At 42.6% G+C, this 21,881-nt stretch overlaps 2 protein-coding genes across 2 annotated transcripts; one reads left to right on the top strand and one right to left on the bottom strand.

Annotated features, from left to right (window-relative positions):
- Nucleotides 1-5,098: 5,098 nt before the first annotated feature.
- LOC124014256 (neuropeptide-like protein C4orf48 homolog) lies at nt 5,099-9,224 on the bottom strand. Its single transcript, XM_046329065.1, has 4 exons — nt 9,120-9,224; nt 8,720-8,865; nt 8,311-8,399; nt 5,099-6,262 (listed from the first exon to the last, which is right to left on the bottom strand). The coding sequence occupies exons 2-4, from the start codon at nt 8,829-8,831 to the stop codon at nt 6,191-6,193; spliced, it is 273 nt and encodes a 90-aa protein (XP_046185021.1). The 5' UTR covers nt 8,832-8,865; nt 9,120-9,224; the 3' UTR covers nt 5,099-6,190.
- A 625-nt stretch (nt 9,225-9,849) lies between these two features.
- Nucleotides 9,850-21,873, top strand: nelfa (negative elongation factor complex member A). The gene is given in 13 exon segments (XM_046328236.1): nt 9,850-10,206; nt 11,625-11,796; nt 12,180-12,341; nt 14,686-14,775; nt 14,912-15,039; nt 17,414-17,483; nt 19,159-19,247; nt 19,322-19,433; nt 19,824-19,978; nt 19,980-20,086; nt 20,088-20,133; nt 20,475-20,574; nt 21,077-21,873. Coding segments are annotated over 13 exon segments (1,626 nt in total). The 5' UTR covers nt 9,850-9,996; the 3' UTR covers nt 21,262-21,873.
- The last annotated feature ends 8 nt before the right edge of the window (nt 21,874-21,881 follow it).

The following is a 21,881-nucleotide window of genomic DNA, read 5'->3' as shown; positions in this document are numbered from 1 at the left end:
CAAATCCGGCTTTAAACTTCTTCTCAACAGTATCTCGGACCTGCCTGGTGTGTTCCTTGTTCTTCATGATGCTCTCTGCGCTTTTAACGGACCTCTGAGACTATCACAGTGCAGGTGCATTTATACGGAGACTTGAGGTGGATTGTATTTATCAGGTGTTTTGTATTTATCATCATTAGTCATTTAGGTCAACATTGGATCATTCAGAGATCCTCACTGAACTTCTGGAGAGAGTTTGCTGCACTGAAAGGAAAGGGACTGAATAATTTTGCACGCCCAATTTTTCAGTTTTTGATTTGTTAAAAAAGTTTGAAATATCCAATAAATGTTTTGTTCAATAAAGTGCATATTTATATTTAAAAAATCTCAGTATACATTGGCGCGTTACGTTCACTAGTTCAAAAAACATCCCGTGATATTGCAGAGAGCCACATCATTTTACAGAAATACTCATTATAAATGTTGATGAAAATACAATTGTTAGACATGGAAATATAGATACACTTCTCCTTAATGCAACCGCTGTGTCAGATTTTTTAAAAACTTTACGGAAAGAGCAAACCATGCAATAATCTGAGTACAGCTTTCAGACAATAAAGCAGCCAAAAAGATATCCACCATATTGGGTAGTCAACAGAAGTCAGAAATAGCATTATAAATATTCACTTATCTTTGATGATCTTCATCAGAATGCACTCCCAGGAATCCCAGTTCCACATTAAATGTTTGATGTAGTTAGATAATGTCCAAAGAGCTACTTTTATGAGCACGTTTGGTAAACAAACCCAAAGTCATGAAGGGTGTTCTTAAATGTAATGTAAATGTAATATGTTCCCTAGTTCCATCACTGTCCGTAGAAACTTGTCAAACTTAGTATAGAATCAATCTTTAGGATGTTTTTAACATAAAATGTCAATAATGTTCCAACCTGGAGAATTCCTATGTCTGTAGAAAAGCAATGGAACGAGAGCTAACTCTCAGACATCATTCAAACAGTTTTAGAAACTTCAGAGTGATTTCTATCCAATACTAATAATAATATGCATATATTAGCAACTGGGACTGAGGAGCAGGCTGTTTACTTGGGGCACCTTTCATCCAAGCTACTCAATATTATCCCTGCAGCCATAAGAAGTTACATTAACAAACTATAGTTTTGGCAAGTGGGTTAGGACATCTACTTTGTGTATGACACAAGTCATTTTTCCAACAATTGTTTACAGACAGATTATTTCACTTATAATTCACTGTATCACAATTCCAGTGGGTCAGATGTTTACATACACTAAGTTATCTGTGCCTTTAAACAGTTTGGAAAATTCGAGAAAATTATATCATGGCTTTAGAAGATTCTGATAGGCTAATTTACATAATTTGAGTCCATTGGAGGTGCACCTGTGGATGTATTTCAAGGCCTACCTTCAAACTCAGTGCCTCTTTGCTTGACATCATGGGAAAATCAAAATAAATCAGCCAAGACCTCAGAAAAGAAATTGGAGACCTCCACAAGTCTGGTTCATGTCAGGATTTGGCCAGGGTTGTTCCGGTTTTTGGTCACTAGATGCCCCCATTGTGCCTTTTGACCTTTTTGTTTTCCCTTGATCCCCATTATTATTTGCACCTGTGCCTCGTTTCCCCTGATTGTATTTAAACCCTTTGTTTTCCTCTGTCCTTTGCTCTGTCTTTGTATGTTAGCACCCAGCCCTAGTTCTCTGTGAACTCTTGTTGATCCCGGTGGACTCTCTTGTGGAATTCTGTTTTTTGTTCTTGTTTGTTTGTTTTTGAGTATTTTTTTAGGCTTTTTGTGCTATACCTTCCGCCTTGTGGATTTACCTTTTTGTCTTGGAGGATTACCTTTGTTCTTGTGGAATTCCTTTTGAGGTTGTGGAGTTACATGTTTTCCTGAAGAACTTCACTTTTTACTTCATTAAATACACCGTCTCAAGTACTGCTGTGTCTGCCTCATCTTCTGGGTTCTGCCAACTATTCGTGGCTCAGTTGGTTAAGTGACTGTTTCTCACTCCGGAGACCCGGGTTCGTAACTGGGTCCTGACAGTTCATCCTTGGGAGCAATTTCCAAACGCCCGAAGGTACCACGTTCATCTGTACAAACAATAGTACGCAAGTATAAACACCATGGGACCACACAGCCGTCATACCACTCAGGAAGGATGCGTGTTCTGTCTCCTAGAGATAAACGTACTTTAGTGTGAAAAGTGCAAATCAATCCCAGAACAACAGCAAAGGATCTTGTCAAAGGCCGCTCAACAAGGAAGAAGTCACTACTCCAAAACCGCCATAAAAAGGACATTGGGACAAAGATCATACTTTTTGGAGAAATGTCCTCTGGTCTAATGAAACAAAAATAGAACTGTTTGGCCATAATGACCATCGTTAAGTTTGGAGGAAAAAGGGGGAGCCTTGCAAGCCAAAGAACACCATCCCAACCGTGAAGCACGGGGGTGGCAGCATCATGTTGTGGGGGTGCTTTGCTGCAGGAGGGACTGGTGCCCTTCACAAAATAGATGGCACCATGAGGTAGGAAAATTATGTGGATATATTGAAGCAACATCTCAAGACATCAGTCAGGAAGTTAAAGCTTGGTCGCAAATGGGTCTTCCAAATGGACAATGACCCCAAGCATACTTCCAAAGTTGTGTCAAAATGGCTTAAGGACAACAAAGTCAAGGTATTGGAGTGGCCATCACAAAGCCCTGACCTCAGTCCTATTGAAAATGTGTGGGCAGAACTGAAAAAGTGTGCGAGAGAAAGGAGGCCTACAAACCCGACTCAGTTACACCAGCTCTGTCAGGAGGAATGGGCCAACATTCACCCAACTTATTGTGGGAAGCTTGTGGAAGGCTACCCAAAACGTTTGACCCATGATAAACAATTTAAAGGTAATTCTACCAAATACTACTTTAGTGTATGTAAACTTCTGACCCACTGGGAATGTGATGAAATAAATAAAAGCTGAAATAAATAATTATCTCTACTATTATTGACATTTTACAGTCTTAAAATAAAGTGGTGATCCTAACTGACCTAAAACAGGGAATTTTTACTTGGATTAAATGTCAGGAATTGTGAAAAACTGAGTTTAAATGTATTTGGCTAAGGTGTATGTAAACTTCAACTGTATGTACAAAAATATCACAAAATCAAGCACATAATATAAGACTGTGTGTCCACTGATGTATTCAGAGAAAATAATCTCAGTCACTGGTTTATAGCAAGATAGGCACAGGCACACACACAGTAGTTGATAGTGTGACTAAACACATAAAAACTGTTTCCTGAGCGAACAGCACCTATTCCCTGGAGGGGAGAAATGTGGCCCTATACAGTTTTACACATTGGATACCTCCCAAATGGGACGCTATTCCCTATATACTGCACTACTTTTGACTTGAGCCTATGGTCAAAAGTAGTGCATAGCACTACACTCTTAGAAAAAAGGGTTCTTCGGCTGTCCCCATAGAATAACCCTTTGAAGAACCCTTTTGGGTTCCATGTAGACCCCTCTGTGGAAAGGGGGACAGCCAAAGAACCATTTTAGGTTCTAGATAGCACCCTTTTTTCGAAGAGTGTACATAAGGAATAGGGTGCCATTTGAGACGCAGACATAATCAATGTGCCTCGGCCACTAGCGCTGATGGATAGCGCGGATGGATAGCGGGATGGATAGCGCGGATGGATAGAGCTGATGGATAGTGCGGATGGATAGCGAGGATGGATAGCGCGGATGGATAGCGCTGATGGATAGCGCGGATGGATAGAGCTGATGGATAGCGCGGATGGATAGCGGGGATGGATAGCACTGTGCAGTATCTACAGTAGGGCAAAAAAGTATTTAGTCAGCCACCAATTGTGCAACTTCCCCCTCTTAAAAAGATGAGATGCCTGTCATTTTCATCATAGGTACACTTCAACCATGATGTTTCCACCCCCATGCTTCACAGTAGGTATGGTGTTCTTTGGATGCATCTCAGCATTCTTTGTCCTCCAAACACGACGAGTTGAGTTTTTACCAAAAAGTTATATTTTGGTTTCATCTGACCATATGACATTCTCCAAATCTTCTTCTGGATCATTCAAATGCTCTCTAGCAAACTTCAGACGGGCCTGGACATGTACTGGCTTAAGCAGGGGGACACGTCTGGCACTGCAGGATTTGAGTCCCTGGCGGCGTAGTGTGTTACTGATGGTAGGCTTTGTTACGTTGGTCCCAGCTCTCTGCAGGTCATTCACTAGGTCCCTCCGTGTGGTTCTGGGATTTTTGCTCACCGTTCTTGTGATCATTTTGACCCCACGGAGTGAGATCTTGTGTGGAGCCCCAGATCGAGGGAGATTATCAGTGGTCTTGTATGTCTTCCATTTCCTAGTAATTGCTCCCACAGTTGATTTCTTCAAACCAAGCTGCTTACCAGATTCAGTCTTTCCAGCCTGGTGCAGGTTTATATTTGTGTTTCTGGTGTCCTTTGACAGCTCTTTGGTCTTGGCCATAGTGGAGTTTGGAGTGTGACTGTTTGAGGTTGTGGACAGGTGTCTTTTATACTGATAACAAGTTCAAACAGGTGCCATTAATGCAGGTAACAAGTGGAGGACAGAAAAGCCTCTTAAAGAAGAAGTTACAGGTCTGTGAGAGCCAGAAATCTTGCTTGTTTGTCGGTGACCAAATACTTATTTTCCACCATAATTTGCAAATAAATTCATAAAAAATCCTACAATGTGATTTTCTGGATTTTTTTTCTCATTTTGTATGTCATAGTTGAAGTGTATCTATGATGAAAATTACAGGCCTCTCATCTTTTTAAGTGGGAGAACTTGCACAATTGGTGGCTGACTACATACTTTTTTGCCCCACTGTATAAGAAGCAAAACTATACATTACACACACACACCTTGATTAACAAATGTTCTCTTGCTCCTGGGGTTGCTTGCCAGACACTGAAATCCAGAGCCTGTAATGTACCAATCAAATCCTCTCAGATCTCTTGAAGTGCATAGGGTGTAGGGTTTAGGGTTCATTTGGGATTGGCCTTCAGTTATTTCCACAATCACTAAAAAGATATCAGAAAGGCATACATACAGTGACAAAAGTTATAATAATGACTTTAATACTAAATAAAACATACAAGACATTACTAAAAGCAGCTTATTGACATTTTGAAACAAAGAAAGCAACAACACAAACACAAAGCATTATTATTATTAATAATACTCCTCTGTAGTTACCATTTTAGCAATACATTGTCAATATTCTACAGTCCCTATGTCTTAGTGGTAAATATGCATTTGTTTGTCTATATTCTCCTGACCGCTACATCATCCAACACTTTTATCTTCATACAGTTCAGATAGACAGAATAAAGACAAAAGATATGATGAATATAACAAAATGATGAAGTGCCTCAGACAACTGATTGCCATAAACAACTGGTTGAGATGAGTGTAGGCCTACACCCTATAAACATGCGTGGTACCACATACACCTAAAAAGTACACTTATTCTAAAGGCCTGCTGTTGCCATGCCAATAAAAAATAACTTTCCAAGACGCTTGTTATGTTATGCATGTTATTATTCATTAACAACTATTTTGAATGTAATGCTGCTGCTTCGCGTGTATCTATGTATATGTTAATTATCCTGATCATATTGGCACACATTTAATAAAAGGTGTCTGTCCATTGAACCTATTTACAGATCTACTATGCTATAGCACAACTAATAGGTTACATCCAAATTGAAAGTGTTTTTTTCCCTTTAACTTAAATGTGTAAAGTGTAAATCGTATTTTATTTCACAAAATCCCTCAGATAAGACAAAACCTCACATAAGACAAAACCTCACATAAGACATGGACATGAGTTCTGGGACAATAGGCTAGCTGTTGTTGGCTTTGCCCTACATGCCATAGTAACGCATGACTGGCTTATCTAAACTCATCAAATGAAATCTTATCTTTAAATAATTAAACCACTGCAATATCAATAGTGATATGTTAGCAAAGAAAATAAAGTGTCTGTTGTACAAATTAGCAAACTAAATGGTACAATATTCCATAGAAGGAAGCTCAGAGAGACAACTGTCTAGTCCAGGCGTTGTTTGTAGTGGGTAAAAGTAAGTGTCCGGCCATTGTGGGTGTGGGGTTGGTTGCCATAGGGGGGGGCACATCACTACTCCACTCAGCGCAGGGTATTAGTGGGCATGCAGTCACACAGGGCTCGCCTCTCTGCCCTCAACACCAGAGTCTCAGTCTAGGAGGAAACAAAAGCAATGCCATGTTAGGGAGTACTAGGCGGAGTAAACTTTTTAAACTAGGCTAAGACTTGTAGAGGAACTATACAGCAGGCCAGGGTATAGATGTGGTAAAAAGGTCCATCGAACTCGACCAAAACATTGTAATTGCCATGGCAACATGTGGGGGAAAGGGGCGTGGAGGAAAGATCCCAAATCACCTTATTTCAACACAGAAAAAATAGCTTACATTTAGGCTATTGTTTATGTGTGTATTTCACCAGAGGCGCAACTTTCACTGGGGAAAAGGGGGAGATGTCCCCCCAATATTCTGAAATTGCATTTCTTTGTACTGGTTTTATCATTGGAGTGTGATACAAAACGAGATAAGGGTGTGCTTTAGGACCATGTGGACGTCTCCGAGTGGTCAGGTAGGCTGTTTGGAGTGTTTAGTTGACTGGATAAAAAATGTATATGTCCCCCCCACTTCTAAAACCAAAGTTGCGCCCCCTGTATTTCACACTATGTTGAGGTAGAAACCGGAGTATAATGCTTGTATGGATGTCAACCCCAACAAATGTTCATGTCATCTTAACCAATCAACTGTATTACAGTTAAAAATGACTGGACTACCACCACGGATTTCTGTACGCTAGCTATGCTAACCAGTTCATACGAACAGGAGTTAGCATTTAGCAGTCACTTCTTCTAAACCTGAAAAGGGACAACTTCTAAATGTTATGCAGCGAAAACTTCCAAATAATTCCAAATCGGACTTAAGTAACCACATTGTGGGTCTGTTACAATACATAAATCATGATGGATTTGACAAATATCCACTTAGTTACATCAAATTTGTCAAATGTGTGCTAATCTGGTCAATGGAACGGTTCCATTGACCCCTTTACTGCATCTATAGGGAGCAACTCAGTACTATCCCAGACATAACCAGTGCTTGAAGTGGAATGAAATAGGTGCTGGTACTCATTTTAGGTGCTGGTACTCATTTTAGGTGCTGGTACTCATTTTAGTTGCTGGTACACAGTGGGGTAGTGTGGGCATTGCGTATACTCACATCTTAATAATATGAATCTGTCAGCAAGTGCACACAACTCTCAACCAGGAGCATCTCACAGAAAAACGACATCGGTAGCCAGTAGCTGGTAGGAAAGGCATTTCAACTTATACCAGGAAATGCTAATTAACCACATAAGGAGACCATTTTGAGGTCTGGGAAAAATAAAACGGAAATATTCTGGGAGGGTTTAGATGCCCATTAATTAAATTGTGCACCTAGCATGAGACCTTTTGGCTAACAGTGTTGCTGTACTATACAATGTAGACCTACAGTGTACGTGATGGCAGAGTTTGAAAAACAAATGCACTTCCGATTCATCATCATATCATTCTACCAGGTAGACCTACTTTGCAGTCTACATTTAATTGGGAAGGTTTTGTGAAAGCCTTGAGAATTGTTTAAACACCGCATGATGACTGAATTGCGCATCGCAAAGATTCAAATAAGACTTCGGACCAAACTTTTGCAATAACTGCTTTGCTTACCCATTGTTGCCTTAAAGCATCGTTGTTTTTCTATTTTTTAAAAAAAGTGTGATTGAGTGAAAACCTGAAAAAAACTATAGGAAAACATGTACTTTTTTCACACATTTCCTTTGCCAGTCGGGCTGTTTTTTTGTGTGTCAAATTAGAGTATACCCACTTCTCCAGGCACCACTACACCACTGCTGGTACTTATCATATATTAAAGGCAATACAATATTCTTTAACAGGTGCCAGTTCTCAATCAATAGAAAATCAAAGGTGGACAACTACGGCCCACTTCAAGCATTAAGTGTAACAATGTGTAAATACAATAGTTAGTAAATTGATGTAGTTCTGTCCATGAGCTGTTCTTCTCTAGTAATGTTCTGTATTATGTCATATTTCATGTTTTGTGTGGACCCCAGGAAGAGTAACTGCTGCTTATGCAACAGCTAATGGGGATCCTAATAAAATGACACGCTGTAACATAAAGTGTAACTGAAAAGAAAGGGATCGCAACTGTTACCCGGGCATCAAGGTTGAAAGCAGTCTTCTTAAGGTCTTGTAGTGCCCTCTGCATGAATTCAAATGCATGACAGTCCACACAGGGACGACCTGCAAGACAACGTGACAAAATATAAAAACTGTGTTCATTATGATTTATTATAGGCTACTGCATTAGTGAAAACAAAAACAATATTTTAAGACGTTTATATTTACAATCAATACCTATCTGCTGATACACTTCCTCAATTGCTGTTGTCAATTGGTATAACCTATCGATTAGGCAATCAATCATAATTGATTGTGTTTGGGCCTAGAATTAAAAAAATCTTTATACACCTAGACAATAGTCATCCACACTACAGTAACAGCCGCTCATTGTGTATAATCGCAAATGCAACAAAGACAATATATGAAATAAAACCACTTACTTTCAGCAGGGATTACCGTCCCTGCCTCCTGCTCAGCATCACTTGGCCTAAAACACAAGAGCTGCACCGCTAATAGCAGCATCACCGCTTGCAAATAGCCGCTCGATACCATACTGATGCTCGGTGCAAGATGACAAGAGAAAGACCTGGAAAATGGAAATGGCGAATTTTAGCATATGATTCCTTATGATATATAATTACGTTTATAAACGAAGCATTGATAGGATATATGAAAACGATTGTAGGCTACGTTTCTACGACTAAAGAAAGCAACACCAGCATCCATAAGAACATCACAGATGCGGAGATCACGTTTTAAATGGGCCAATCTTTTTTTCATAAAGAAAAATATCGGAAATATAACTAAGAACAGTATAACATTTAATGTAGGCCTACTCACTGTGGGTGATATTTTAAAGAAAATAAAAACAATGTAGCCTGCCGAAAGACGCCCACCTCAAGACGATTCTATTGAATATTAATTCAAAGCGCATGCGTATAAAACCCTTTGAGGGTAGTCACTCGTTACCACAGCCACAAAACCAAAATTGGCTCATAAAATTTAAAATAATTTAATGTTAAGCATACATTTAGCAGTGTGGTTAGGGTTTAGTTTTTGTGACTGTGGCAACTGTAAATTAGGCAAACGGATTATCCCTCCACAAATTCCGTAAAGTTAGGCCTACGCTAAATTATTTTATTCATTTAATTTATTCATCCCAAATTGAATGTTGGCCTCACTGGTTCGCTAATATTGTTCACATTTCTTCGCAGTCGCTTATTTGCATAACCTTATACAGAAATGGTTGTACAATAAATATTATCCGCACGTACACGGACCATTAATTCCTACACATTAGTGCACTCTCCAAGTAAATTTCAAGAAAATGGTTTGTATTATTAGACTTATTTGCAAAAGGGAAGTCAGCATTCCCATTAGAGTCAAACAGCAATGATGTTACATACGTACATCTCAAGTGTTCTGTAAATTCAATATTTTCAAAAGGCCATGTAAAATTACATGTGTTTTTTGGATAGGTAAGAGAGATGTGTGTTCCTTTGATCTCCCTCGACATGAACATGGGGTCCTTGATATGTAGAATCCTTAGGGCGACATTTAAAATGGTTTAAGGTTAGGGTTTAGTGTAAGGACGTCCCAAGGATCCACGTTAGCACTCAGCATGAACATGGTGGGTGTGTCCTAACCAACCGTTCTAAGTTTTCTTAGCTAGGTAGCCTTTTAAAATGCCCGAACTCAAAACGCTTCTTTTTCCAAGATGGCGTCGATGAAGGATAGCGATACCGGCCTGTGGCTCCATAATAAACTAGGATCAACAGACGAACTTTGGGCGCCTTCTAGTATTGCTTCACTCCTCACCGTTTCAGTTATCGACAATATACGGTTGTGTTTTTCGAGTTTGTCGCCCCCAGTAAAGCTAAAAATCTTGCTCGGGATGCTGCATCTTCCGAGGCGGACTGTTGATGAGGTGGGTACGCGAGTTGCTATATGACTGACTGAACACTAGTTAGCCACTGCTACTAGTTAGTTTAAATGGGGTTCTGCAGCATGCAGCCTTGGTCGAGTTTCTAACTAACGTTAATATTTCCTGAGTGGGAAGTATATTACACCATGTTTACAATCTAACCGTTTTCAGGGTACACTTATCTAGCTGCATATGGCTTAGACTCTTTGCTTAGGGAGACCTGTTCGGAAGAGCCAAGTGTCTACAGCCAAGAGGTAGTTAGCTAGCTAACTGTCGTTTGTTTAGGCTCATTCTGTCCAGTCTCATTTGTTTACCTAACGCACATGGATTGCTTTCACAAACACTAAGTTAACTTAGTTAGCTGTCTAGCCTGACGTGTAATATTGAACCTGTTTGTAGTGTAGTCGTGATTTTTTGTTGTTGTTGTTCGTCCGAGAAGCGTTCAAATGCTCAAAACTTCTCGGAGCTTTGTCACTCCAAGTGGATTCGCATGTATGCCAGGCTGCTTGTGCCATTTTGGAGGGCGTAACCAGCGAGTTAGGTTACAAGTCAAAATTGGGAAACAGCCTTTAAAATGTTTTTTTTTTTTAATCGTCTAATAGCTAAACGTTCTATTAACTTTGATAGTCTTGCTTCTTAACTACAACTTGTTGTAAACCAGGTGCACTACAATTTCTCGACATTGCTTTGTTTACTTATTATAGGTCTGTGATGATTAATTGATTGAATTAGCTACCTGTATACATTTATACGTGTCATTTCAATTTCATGACCATAACAAAATCTACATATCCTGTAATGCATTATCACCATCATTCACAGTCCCTGCGGCCTACTGTTTGACCATGTATTGGGCATACATCTTTCCCATGTCCCACTGTTCAGAAGCCTGAAAGCTGCCAGAATTAAACTTGTCCAGCTCCTATTATTGCTGAACTGTGGGACTTTATATCTCCGTCTGGAGGACAGAAGCTCAAAACATTGGGCAAGACTGTGTGGGGTCCTCTATAATGTGTTCGGCCTTGTCCCTTGCTCGTCTATCATAGAGGCCCTGAAGTCTCCTGCACTCAACCCCAGTTTTACGGTCCTCCTGGATGCCCATGTTAGCTACTGACAGCCCAACAGGCCAGGAAACAAAGTCAGCACACACACTATATTGAAGGTGTAGTAGTTGGATGTATTCCGTTTCTGTGCCCTGCTCTAACCTCCACCTCCCTCTTATGCCCATATACACCCTGCCCCATGGAGATTCTATAATCGATTTCTTCCTATCAACAGACAGCAATGCATACTGTGAGCCATGTATGCATGTAAAGCCTAAAGACACATGACCATTCCACAAGATTGAATGCTAAAAGTGTATTTATTTTTTAATTAATCTTGCTCTACTAACCTCCACAATCACCTCCTTTGACATGCAGATGAAGGAGGCCCTATCAGAGATCATCCAGCTGGCCACGGTGGACTCTGAGCCCTGGGTACTGATGGTGGCAGATATCCTTAAGTCCTTCCCAGAGACAGGCTCTCTCAACCTGGACCTAGAGGAGCAGAACCCTAACGTACAGGACATCTTGGGCGAGCTCCGGGAGAAAGGTGGGTACACTACCATAGGCTAGGGGTCACAAGTCAAGAGTAAAATGAGAGCAGAAGGGGACATTGAGGGTCATGGTTCTAGCTTTACAACTGGAATGACTGTGATTATGTAAACTGTGCTTGGGGAATTTGTAGTATGGAATAGGATGCATGTTCCAGCATTTTGGTGCTGTTCTGAAATCACCTGTTGGTTGGCAATCTATCAGAGTCCTACTTTTTCTTTATCACCTGTGAACATGTTAGTGCTTGTGCAGATACTTGTTGGTTGCACCTGCCTGTTTCCTTCACTCTTTGGCGTCTAGGTTTGAGATGCTGTAAAAACACTGTTATCTGCTTGTGTAAAAAGGGCTTTATAAATACATTTGATTGTTCTCCCTCTGCAGTGAGTGAGTGTGAGGCGTCAGCCATGCTCCCTCTGGAGTGCCAGTACCTGAACAAAAGCGCCCTGACCACCCTGGTGGGCCCACTCACGCCCCCCGTCAAACACTTCCAGCTCAAGAGGAAGCCCAAGAGCGCCACCCTCAGGGCAGAGCTGCTGCAGAAATGTAAGAGAAGATACTTCACTCGATCCACCCACCCTGGGTGCATGTCAATAGTCTAAAGTGGCATCCTTATCATCTTCTTCATCTGGGGCCTAGGAATACTGATCAAGGATCATGTTCCCCCTGTCCATGTAATGTTACACATTATGATCTAAAAGGCAGATCTTAGATCACAACTCTTACTCTGAGACGCTTAATGAATGTGGCCCCTGATCTGAAAAGCAAAAGTTGTATGGTGGATGCTTACTTGGGAGTTGCTTTCACTTGTCCATTTGTTTTTCACACGTCAGTGCAGATGAAGGAAAGCAGATGAGAAAGTGAAGCCACTTTAGACTCTTCAGATGGTCCCAGTGCTTTTACTGTATCAAAAAAGGGCTACGGTGGTGGGCGTGGCACGGCCAGCCCATCGGTGCGGCTGAATTCAGTCAAGGCCTTGGGCAAGAATGTTTTTGAGGCCCCATCTTGGCGGTTGAGAGAATTTCAGTGTTTTAAAGCCAATTTCTTGAAGGAAATTATATGCATTTTTCTTTTCACACATTTTGTTATGGAGTGGAGAGAACTTGATCAGTTAAGCAAATTTCCTGCAAATCAAAATTACTTAAGTTTATTGGTCGTGTACACAGATTTGTGGACGTTATCGCAGGTGCAGTGAAATGCTTGTTTCTCTAGCTCAAAGTGCAGAATAGCTAACTACACGCAATCTAAAAAGTCCGGACAAAACATTAGGAACACTTGCTTTGTCCATGACCTAGACGGACCAGGTGAAAGCTATGATCCCTTATGGATGTCACTTGGTAAATCCACTTCCGTAAGTGTAGATGTAGGGGAGGAGACAGGTTAAAAAAAAATATTTGAGACATGGATTGTCTGTGTGCCATTCAGAGGGTTAATGGGCAAGACCAAAGATTTAAGTGCCTTTGAATGAGGTGTGGTAGTAGGTGCCAGGCGTCAAGAACTGCAGCGCTGCTGGGTTTTTCATGCTCAACAGTTTCCCATGTGTATTAAAAATGGTCCACTACCCAAAGGACATCCAGCCAACTTAACACAACTGTGGGACGCATTGGAGTCAACATGGGCCATCAAGCAACCCTGTGGAATGCTTTCAATCCATGCTCTGACGGCTTGAGGCTGTTCTGAGGGTAAAAGGGGGTGCAACTCAATATCAGGAAGGCGTTCCTACGGTTTTGTACACTCATTTGTACACTGGTGTATATGGACAGACAAGTCCTTTCCAGAGACTGCTCCCTCAAGCTGGAGCTGAGAGAAAATTTAGCACTTTAAGTAAGTTTCCTGCAATTCTATGCATTTTGCCATGGCTAATGTTGTGTCCTTATTTTAACTAGTCAATACTTCTGAAATCATTGTTTTAGTCTGGCTTTTATTTCAGTGATTGTTAGTTCTCATATGTATTTAAAGATACATAGGTCTATCTTTTCTACATAATATTTTGTCATTTAAGTTTACACTGACAGTGTTATTCCATCTTGAAAATAAATTCTTTGGACTTAGGCTCGCCATGTTTCGGGTCTGCTGTCCTTTGTAAAAACTGACTATCCTACCGATCCTCGACTTCGGCGATGTTATCTACAAAATTGCCTCCAACACTCTACTCAGCAAACTGGATGCAGTTTATCACAGTGCCATCCGTTTTGTCACTAAAGCACCTTATACCACCCACCACTGCGACCTGTATGCTCTAGTCGGCTGGCCCTCGCTACATATTCGTCGCCAGACCCACTGGCTCCAGGTCATCTACAAGTCCATGCTAGGTAAAGCTCCGCCTTATCTCAGTTCACTGGTCACGATGGCAACACCCATCCGTAGCACGCGCTCCAGCAGGTGTATCTCACTGATCATCCCTAAAGCCAACACCTCATTTGGCCGCCTTTCGTTCCAGTTCTCTGCTGCCTGTGAATGGAACGAATTGCAAAAATCGTTGGAGACTTATCTCCCTCACCAACTTCAAACATCTGCTATCTGAGCAGCTAACTGATCGCTGCAGCTGTACATAGTCTATCGTTAAATAGCCCACCTATTTTATAGGGCCCTACCTTTTGTGCCAGTTTAGTGAAAGGTCTTTTTCACATTAGTGAATGGTCATGACTCATGTTCATTACAGCACGCACTGGAAAATGAATATGAACATTTCTTATTGGACAAGTTCATGTAGTCCCTCCCTATTTGTTTTCTTCTGTTTGGTGCCAAATGAACAGCACCCTCTGGTGTATTCACTAGGAATCTAATGGAAGCAAACAGGACGAAACTGGGTGGAACTTTAACTAAATTAGTTGTTTTAAACATTTTCCATTGCAAAATATTTTTGCCTCACGTTCTGTTGTGGTTTCAGCCACAGAGACGGCTCAACAGCTGAAGAAGACAGCGGGAGTGCCTTTCCATGCAAAAGGAAGAGGCCTGGTCAAGAAGATTGACACCACCAGTGAGTTTGACACACACACAGCAATTACAATACTCGTTGTTGCTAAGACTATGCATATGAACACTTACACACACATTCATACCCACGGGTGTCTAATTGGTTGCTGAGATATCATGTTTTATACTCTCCCTTCCAGCACCCCTCAAGGGGATCCCCAAAGCCCCATTCCGCAGCCCCACCACCCCCAGTATGTTCAGCCCGCCGAGCAACCGCACACCCATAGCCCCCGCACGGACGCCCCTGCGCAAGGAGAGGGGAGTCAAGGTAACGAAGGGGCCTTAACAAGTGACCTTGTTTTCTTTTAAGGGATAGTTCACCCAAAGTGCAAAATTACATTGATTTCCTCATCCTGCAAGTAGTCTATGGACAAGGTAAGATCGCAATCCATGCTTTGGGATTTGTTTTCGAACAGTGGCCACACAAGCAAAACCAAAGCATGGATTGCTGTCTAACCTTGTTCATAGACTGCTTATATAGTAAGGAAACCAATATGTTATTTTGTAATAAAATAAGGATTTTCACAATAGACAGGAAGCAGGGTTTCCGTTATGAAAATGTGGTGCTGGACATTTGACCAGGAGCATTTTAATTTACCGGACATTTGAGAAATGTACTGGACCCAAATGTATTGGGTGCGTAAACTGATTAGGACGTCCACGCACGGTGCTCAGAATAACCAAAATCACATTTAGATTATGGTAATTCATCTTAACAGAACATGCAACTCCAGGATGCAACGGTGTGCATCCTTGTTCCTGAATTCCGATGCACACTTGGAAGATTTTAAAATAACTGTCCACATTTACTTTTCCTCAGCCAATAAGACGAGTAACGAATAGCGAAATCACGGCTGTGTGATCACGCTCTCCGCAGCCGACGTAAGACCTTTAAAACAGGTCAACATTCACAAGGCCGCAGGGCCAGACGGATTACCAGGACGTGTACTCCGAGCATGCTCTGACCAACTGGCAAGTGTCTTCACTGACATTTTCAACCTCTTTCTGTCAGTCTGTAATACCAACATGTTTCAAACAGACCACCATAGTCCCTATGCCCAAGAACACTAAGGTAACCTGCTTAAATGACTACAGACCCTTAGCACTCACATCTGTAGCCATGAAGTGCTTTGAAAGGCTGGTCATGGCTCACAACACAGACCCACTTCAATTTGCATACCACTCCAACAGATCCACAGATGCTGCAATCTTTATTGCACTCCGCACTGCCCTTTTCCACCTGGACAAATGGAACACTTATGCGAGATGCTATTCATTGACTACAGCTCAGCGTTCAACACCATTGTGCCCTCAAAGCTCATCAAGAAAGCTAAGGACCCGGGGACTAAACACCTCCCTCTGCAACTGGATCCTGGACTTCCTGACAGGCTAACCCCAGGTGGCATGGGTAGGTAACAACACATCCTCCACACTGATCCTCAACACGGGGGGCCCCTCTGGGGTGTGTGCTCAGTCCCCTCCTGTACTTCCTGTTCACTCACGACTGCACGGCCAGCCACGACTCCAACACCAAGTTATCCGATGACACAACAGTGGTAGACCTGATCACCGACAACGAGGGAGGGGGTAAGAGACCTGGCCGTGTGGTACCAGGACAACAACCTTTCCCTCAATGTGATCAAGACAAAGGAGATGATTGTGGACTACAGGAAAAGGAGGACCGAGCACGCCCCCATTCTCATCGACGGGGCTGCAGTGGAGCAGGTTGAGCGCTTCAAGTTCCTTGGTGCCAACATCACCAACAAACTATCATGGTCCAAACACACCAAGACAGTCGTGAAGAGGGCACGACAAAGCCTATTCCCCCTCAGGGGACTGAAAAGATTTGGCATGGGTCCTCCGATCCTCAAAAGGTTTTACAGCTGCACCATCTGAGAGCATCCTGACTAGTTGCATCACTGCCTGTGAGAGGAAGTGATGTAGTGTTAGAGGAAGGCCCTAAAAATTGTCAGCGTCCAGCCACCCAAGTCAGACTTCTCTATGCTACCGCACGGCAAGAGGTACCGGAGCGCCAAGTGTAGGTCCAAAAGGCTTCTAAACAGCTTCTAACACAAGCCATAAGACTCCTGAACATCTAATCAAATGGCTACCCAGACTATTTGCATGGCCCTCCTCTTTTACGCTGCTGCTACTCTCTTATCTATGCATAGTCACTTTAATAACTCTACCTACATGTCCATATTACCTCGACTAACCGGTGCCCCCGCATATTGACTCTGTACCAGTACCCCCTGTGTATAGCCTTTACTTTTATTACATTTGTTACTTTTATTTCTTAGGTATTTTTGTAAAAACTGCATTGTTGGTTAAGGGCTTGTACTTAAGCATTTCACTCTAAGGTCTACTCTGTTGTAGTCGGTGCATGTGACAAATAACATTTGATTATATGTATTTTCATCAATTAATTGGCAAAGCATTATTTAGCAATGGGATTATAATTTTTTTTGCAGAATTAAATACATTTTATTTACGGTCTTTTTTAAATGTATTTTTATGCCAAAAGCCGGCTATTACCGGCTAACAGAAACCCTGATGGGAAGCTGTATTGAAAGGATTGTCATTTTAAACTGATGGTTCAATGTGTTAAGCGAGTCTGATGCACATTATTGTCTGTTCTTTAGTTGTTAGACATCTCAGAGCTCGATATGGTGGGAGCTGGTAGAGAGGCAAAGAGGAGAAGAAAGACTTTGGGTAAATGCATTTATTAATATTTTTGATCAGTGCATTCGGAATGTATTCAGACCCCTTGACTTTTTCCACATTTTGTTACGTTACAAGCCTTATTCTAAAATTGCTACTTTTTTTCACCCATCAATTTTCACACTACCCCATAATGACAAAGCAAAAACTGTTTATTCATTTTAGCAAATGTATTTAAAAAATACCCTTTTCAGTACTTTGTTGAAGCACCTTTGACAGCAATTACAGCCTTGTCTTCTTGGGTATGACGCTAAAAGCTTGGCACAGCTGTATTTGTGGAGTTTCTCCCGTTCTTCTCCACAGATCCTCTCAAGCTCTGTCAAGTTTGGATGGGAGCGACGCTGCACAGCGATTTTCAGGTCTCTCCAGAGATGTTCGATTGGGTTCAAGTCCGGGCTCTGGCTGGGCCACTAAAGAACATTCAGAGACTTGACCCGAAGCCACTCCAGCGTTGTCTTGGCTGTGAGCTTAGGCTCGTTGTCCTGTTGGAAGGTGAACCTTCACCCCAGTCTGAGGTCCTGAGCACCCTGGAGCAGGTTTTCATCAAGGATCTCTCTGTACTTCGCTCCGTTCATCTTTCCCTTGATCCTGACTAGTCTCCCAGTCCCTGCCGCTGAAAAACATCCCCACAGCGTGATGCTGCAACCACCATGCTTCACTGTAGGGATGGTGCCAGGATTTCTCCAGACGTGACGCTTGGCATTCAGGCCAAAGAGTTCAATCTTGGTTTCATCATACCAGAGAATCTTGGTTCTCATGGTCTGAGTCCTTTAGGTGTCTTTTGGCAAACTCCAAGCGGGCTGTCACGTGCCTTTTTACTGAGTAGTGGCTTCCGTCTGGCCACTCTACCATAAAGGCCTGATTGGTGAAGTGCTGCAGAGATGGTTGTCCTTCTGGAAGGTTCTCTCATCTCCACAGAGGAACTCTAGAGCTCTGTCAGTGACTGTCGGATTCTTGGTCACGTCCCTGACAAAGGTCCTTCTCGTCCGATTGCTCAGTTTAGTCGGGCGGCCAGCTCTAGGAAAAGTCTTAATGGTTCCAAACTTCTATTTAAGAATGATGGAGGCCATTGTGTTCTTGGGGATCTTCAATGTTGCAGAATAGTTTTTTTTACCCTTCACCAGATCTGTGCCTCGACACAATCCTGTCTCGGAGCTCTACGGACAATTCCTTCAACCTCATGGTTTGGTTTTTGCTCTGACATGCACTGTCAACTGTGGGACCTTTTTTATATAGTCAGGTGTGTGCCTTTCCAAATCCTGTCCAATCATTTGAATTTACCAAAGGTGGACTCCAAGTTGTAGAAACATCTCAAAGTTGATCAATAGAAACAGGATGCACTTGAGCTCAATTTTGAGTCTCATAGCAAAGGGTCTGAATACTTATGTAAATAAGATATTTGTTTTTTTATATTTGATAAATGTACAAACATTTCTAAAAACCTGTGTTCGCTTTTTCATTATGGGGTATTGTGTATATATTGCTAAGGGTTTTTATTTGTTTAATCCATTTTAGAATAGGGCTGTAATGTAACAAAATGTGGAAAAAGTCTAGGTGTCTGAATACTTTCCGAAGGCACTGTATCTCTATCTAGCTAGCAGTCTTCACTATAATTCACCGTCTTTGACTCACTCATCCTTATTGATCTCTTTCTCTCGTGGTACAGAAACAGAGGCTGGGGAGAAAGCTGCCAAAGAGGAGGCTGTGGTGGAGAATGCTACACCAGACTATGCTGCTGGACTGGTGTCTACACAGGTAGGAAGAGAGACACTCACGCAATTTACAAAGTGATGTATTGAATTGTAACCTATTCCAACGGGTGTCTTCAGAAACTGGGTGCGTTGAACAACGAGAGCGCCCTGCCGTCTACGAGTTACCTGCCTGCTACTCCCAGTATGGTCCCCTCCTCCTCCTACATTCCCAGTTCAGAGACGCAGCCAGGTGAGAGAGAACTTCACATACCTAGACCCTCCATTTGGTCTTATACGAAGTTGGTTTTTGCAATATGGCACGGTTGTAGCATATTGAGTAAATAAGCCCTGGACAATTGACAATTAAAGCCTTGTCTGAGCCAGAACGATCTATAGGGCAGTCTCCTGTTTCTGTAGCGAGGCAGCTTGATTTACAATCCTTGTAGCGGCTTGCCTTTTGATACACCACATGGAATTTGATGTATTGGTTTGACAAACTACCTGGATTGACAAAGTTCTGACAAGATTTCCATCCGTACTTACTCCTATCCAATCTTCTGCACAACCAATTAGCGATTGATAGAGCGATAGTCTCAGATGTCGAAAAACTGAGTCTTCATTCATCCTCTTCTTTCTCTAGCGAATGCGGGTGGTGCAGGGCGCGACGCCCTGCAGTCGGGTCGACAGCCTGAGGAGTCGGCCACGCCTAGCGCTGCCGCCACCACCCTCCCCGGCCAGTTCAAACAAAGGACGCCCATGTACAATGCCGGCAACACGGCCGCCAGCCCCACCGCCCCCCGCCTCCCCCAACACGCCAGCCAGCACCCCTGCCAGCAGCAACGGCCCCCCAGCTGCCGCCATTGCCACACAGCCCGAGACCCCAGCCACACAGCCCCCCGCTACCCCCCCAGCCCAGCACGCCCCAGCCCAAAAAGAACCTCTCGCTCACTGTGAGTTGGATAAAGGCATCATTGGGACTCTGTTCCAACATTCACACCACTGTACTACTTAGAATGAAGGGATATATTGAGCATGCATTCTAAGATGAACTTGTGTTACTATGTGAGAATGTTGCGCTTACATACAAACACTGACTGTAGAGATTGTAGTTCAGTATTTGTAATGGTGGATTGGCATGTGATGGTGGTTTTACTTAAGTTATGTAGTTTTGTCTTAGTTGAATGCACTGTGACTGTAAGTGACTCTGTATAAGAGCATCTGCTAAATGTCTAAAATGTAAATGCATGCAGTGTGGTGTAATCTCTGTGCCATGTGTTGTGGTCCCCCCCAGAGAGAACAGATGTATGCTGCTCAGGAAATGTTCAAGACCGCTAACAAGGTCACCAGACCAGAGAAAGCTCTCATCCTGGGCTTCATGGCCGGATCCAGAGGTACTGTACTGCTTTGTGCAAATACTTCCATTTTCCTAGATGAAGTCCACCTAGCGTGTGAGTTTTGTACTGTTGGAAATTGCAAAGTTTTTGTCATAAGTAACAGCTTTTTGCAACGGAGAAGAAATATTCCCTCAAGTACAGGGGGATGCTGCTGAGAGCAGGACGGCTCAGAATAAGGGCTGGAACGGAGAAGTGGAATGGCAAATTCCCACGTATTTGATTCCATTCCACTGATTCTACGCTCCAGCCATTACCACGAGCCCGTCCTCTCCAATTAAGGTGCGACAGTCCCGTGCTGGAGTATGTCCACTTAGTGGCATGCTGTATGAGTTTAACGTACTAGTAATGTTTTTAGTAATGCGTGGGTATGTTCAAGTGCTCTGGAGGCGGAGCTGGCTACACACACACCTTTTTAAAAACACTCTCGCTCCACTGCGAGTTCTCCTGCAATGACACACACCAACTACACCTCTACATGTTGGTGTCTCCCCTCCTCCAGAGAACCCGTGTCCGGAGCAGGGCGACATCATCCAGATCAAGCTAAGCGAGCACACCGAGATCCTGCCCAAGGCGGACGGCACGGGCAGCACCACCATGCTGGTGGACACGGTGTTTGAGATGAACTACTCCACAGGACAGTGGACCCGCCTCAAGAAGTACAAACCAATCACCAACACCTCCTGAGGTGGCTGCTGGCCTGCCTGCCGGGACTAAACACACACATATACATACACATTTACCTACACACGCAGGCCATATCCTACTCAGGTGGCCAGGGACTTGTCATACTCACACACTTGTGCAAATACACATGGGCCAAATCCAGCCCGTGAGAGGGGCTGGAGAGTGGGGGATCAGATACCTCTTTCTCAAAGTTCCTTCATTGCCAAAAGGCAGGGACCCTCAAGACTCGTTTCCGTTGGTTCGTTTCTTCTTTTCTGTTTTAGTTATGTCCCCTCCGATTCCTGAACATTTGTGTGTTAAAAGTCCTTATACCTTCTTTTCATAAGATACCTGTCAAGACCTGCTTTACTATGAAAAGGTACAAGCATGCCACAAAATATTACAACTGTCCGTGTTTTTCATTGTGAGAATGACATTTACTGTATTCTTCCTACTTCGTCTGAGAAAATGTAAAAAACTAAAGAGCCCAACCCATCAGTGAAAATGTGACAGAGAGGGGTGATGGGTTTCCTTTTTGCTGTGAAATTCTGTTTTGAAAAGTTCCGGGGAATGTCTCGTTTTTTTTCCATCCTTACCAAGAAGGGAAGAAAAATAAAGCGAAAAATGTTCCGATTCCAGAG

This window comes from Oncorhynchus gorbuscha, linkage group LG25 (assembly GCF_021184085.1).
Source record: "Oncorhynchus gorbuscha isolate QuinsamMale2020 ecotype Even-year linkage group LG25, OgorEven_v1.0, whole genome shotgun sequence".
NCBI lineage: Eukaryota > Metazoa > Chordata > Actinopteri > Salmoniformes > Salmonidae > Oncorhynchus > Oncorhynchus gorbuscha.
This window is presented reverse-complemented; position numbering and strand designations above follow the sequence as displayed.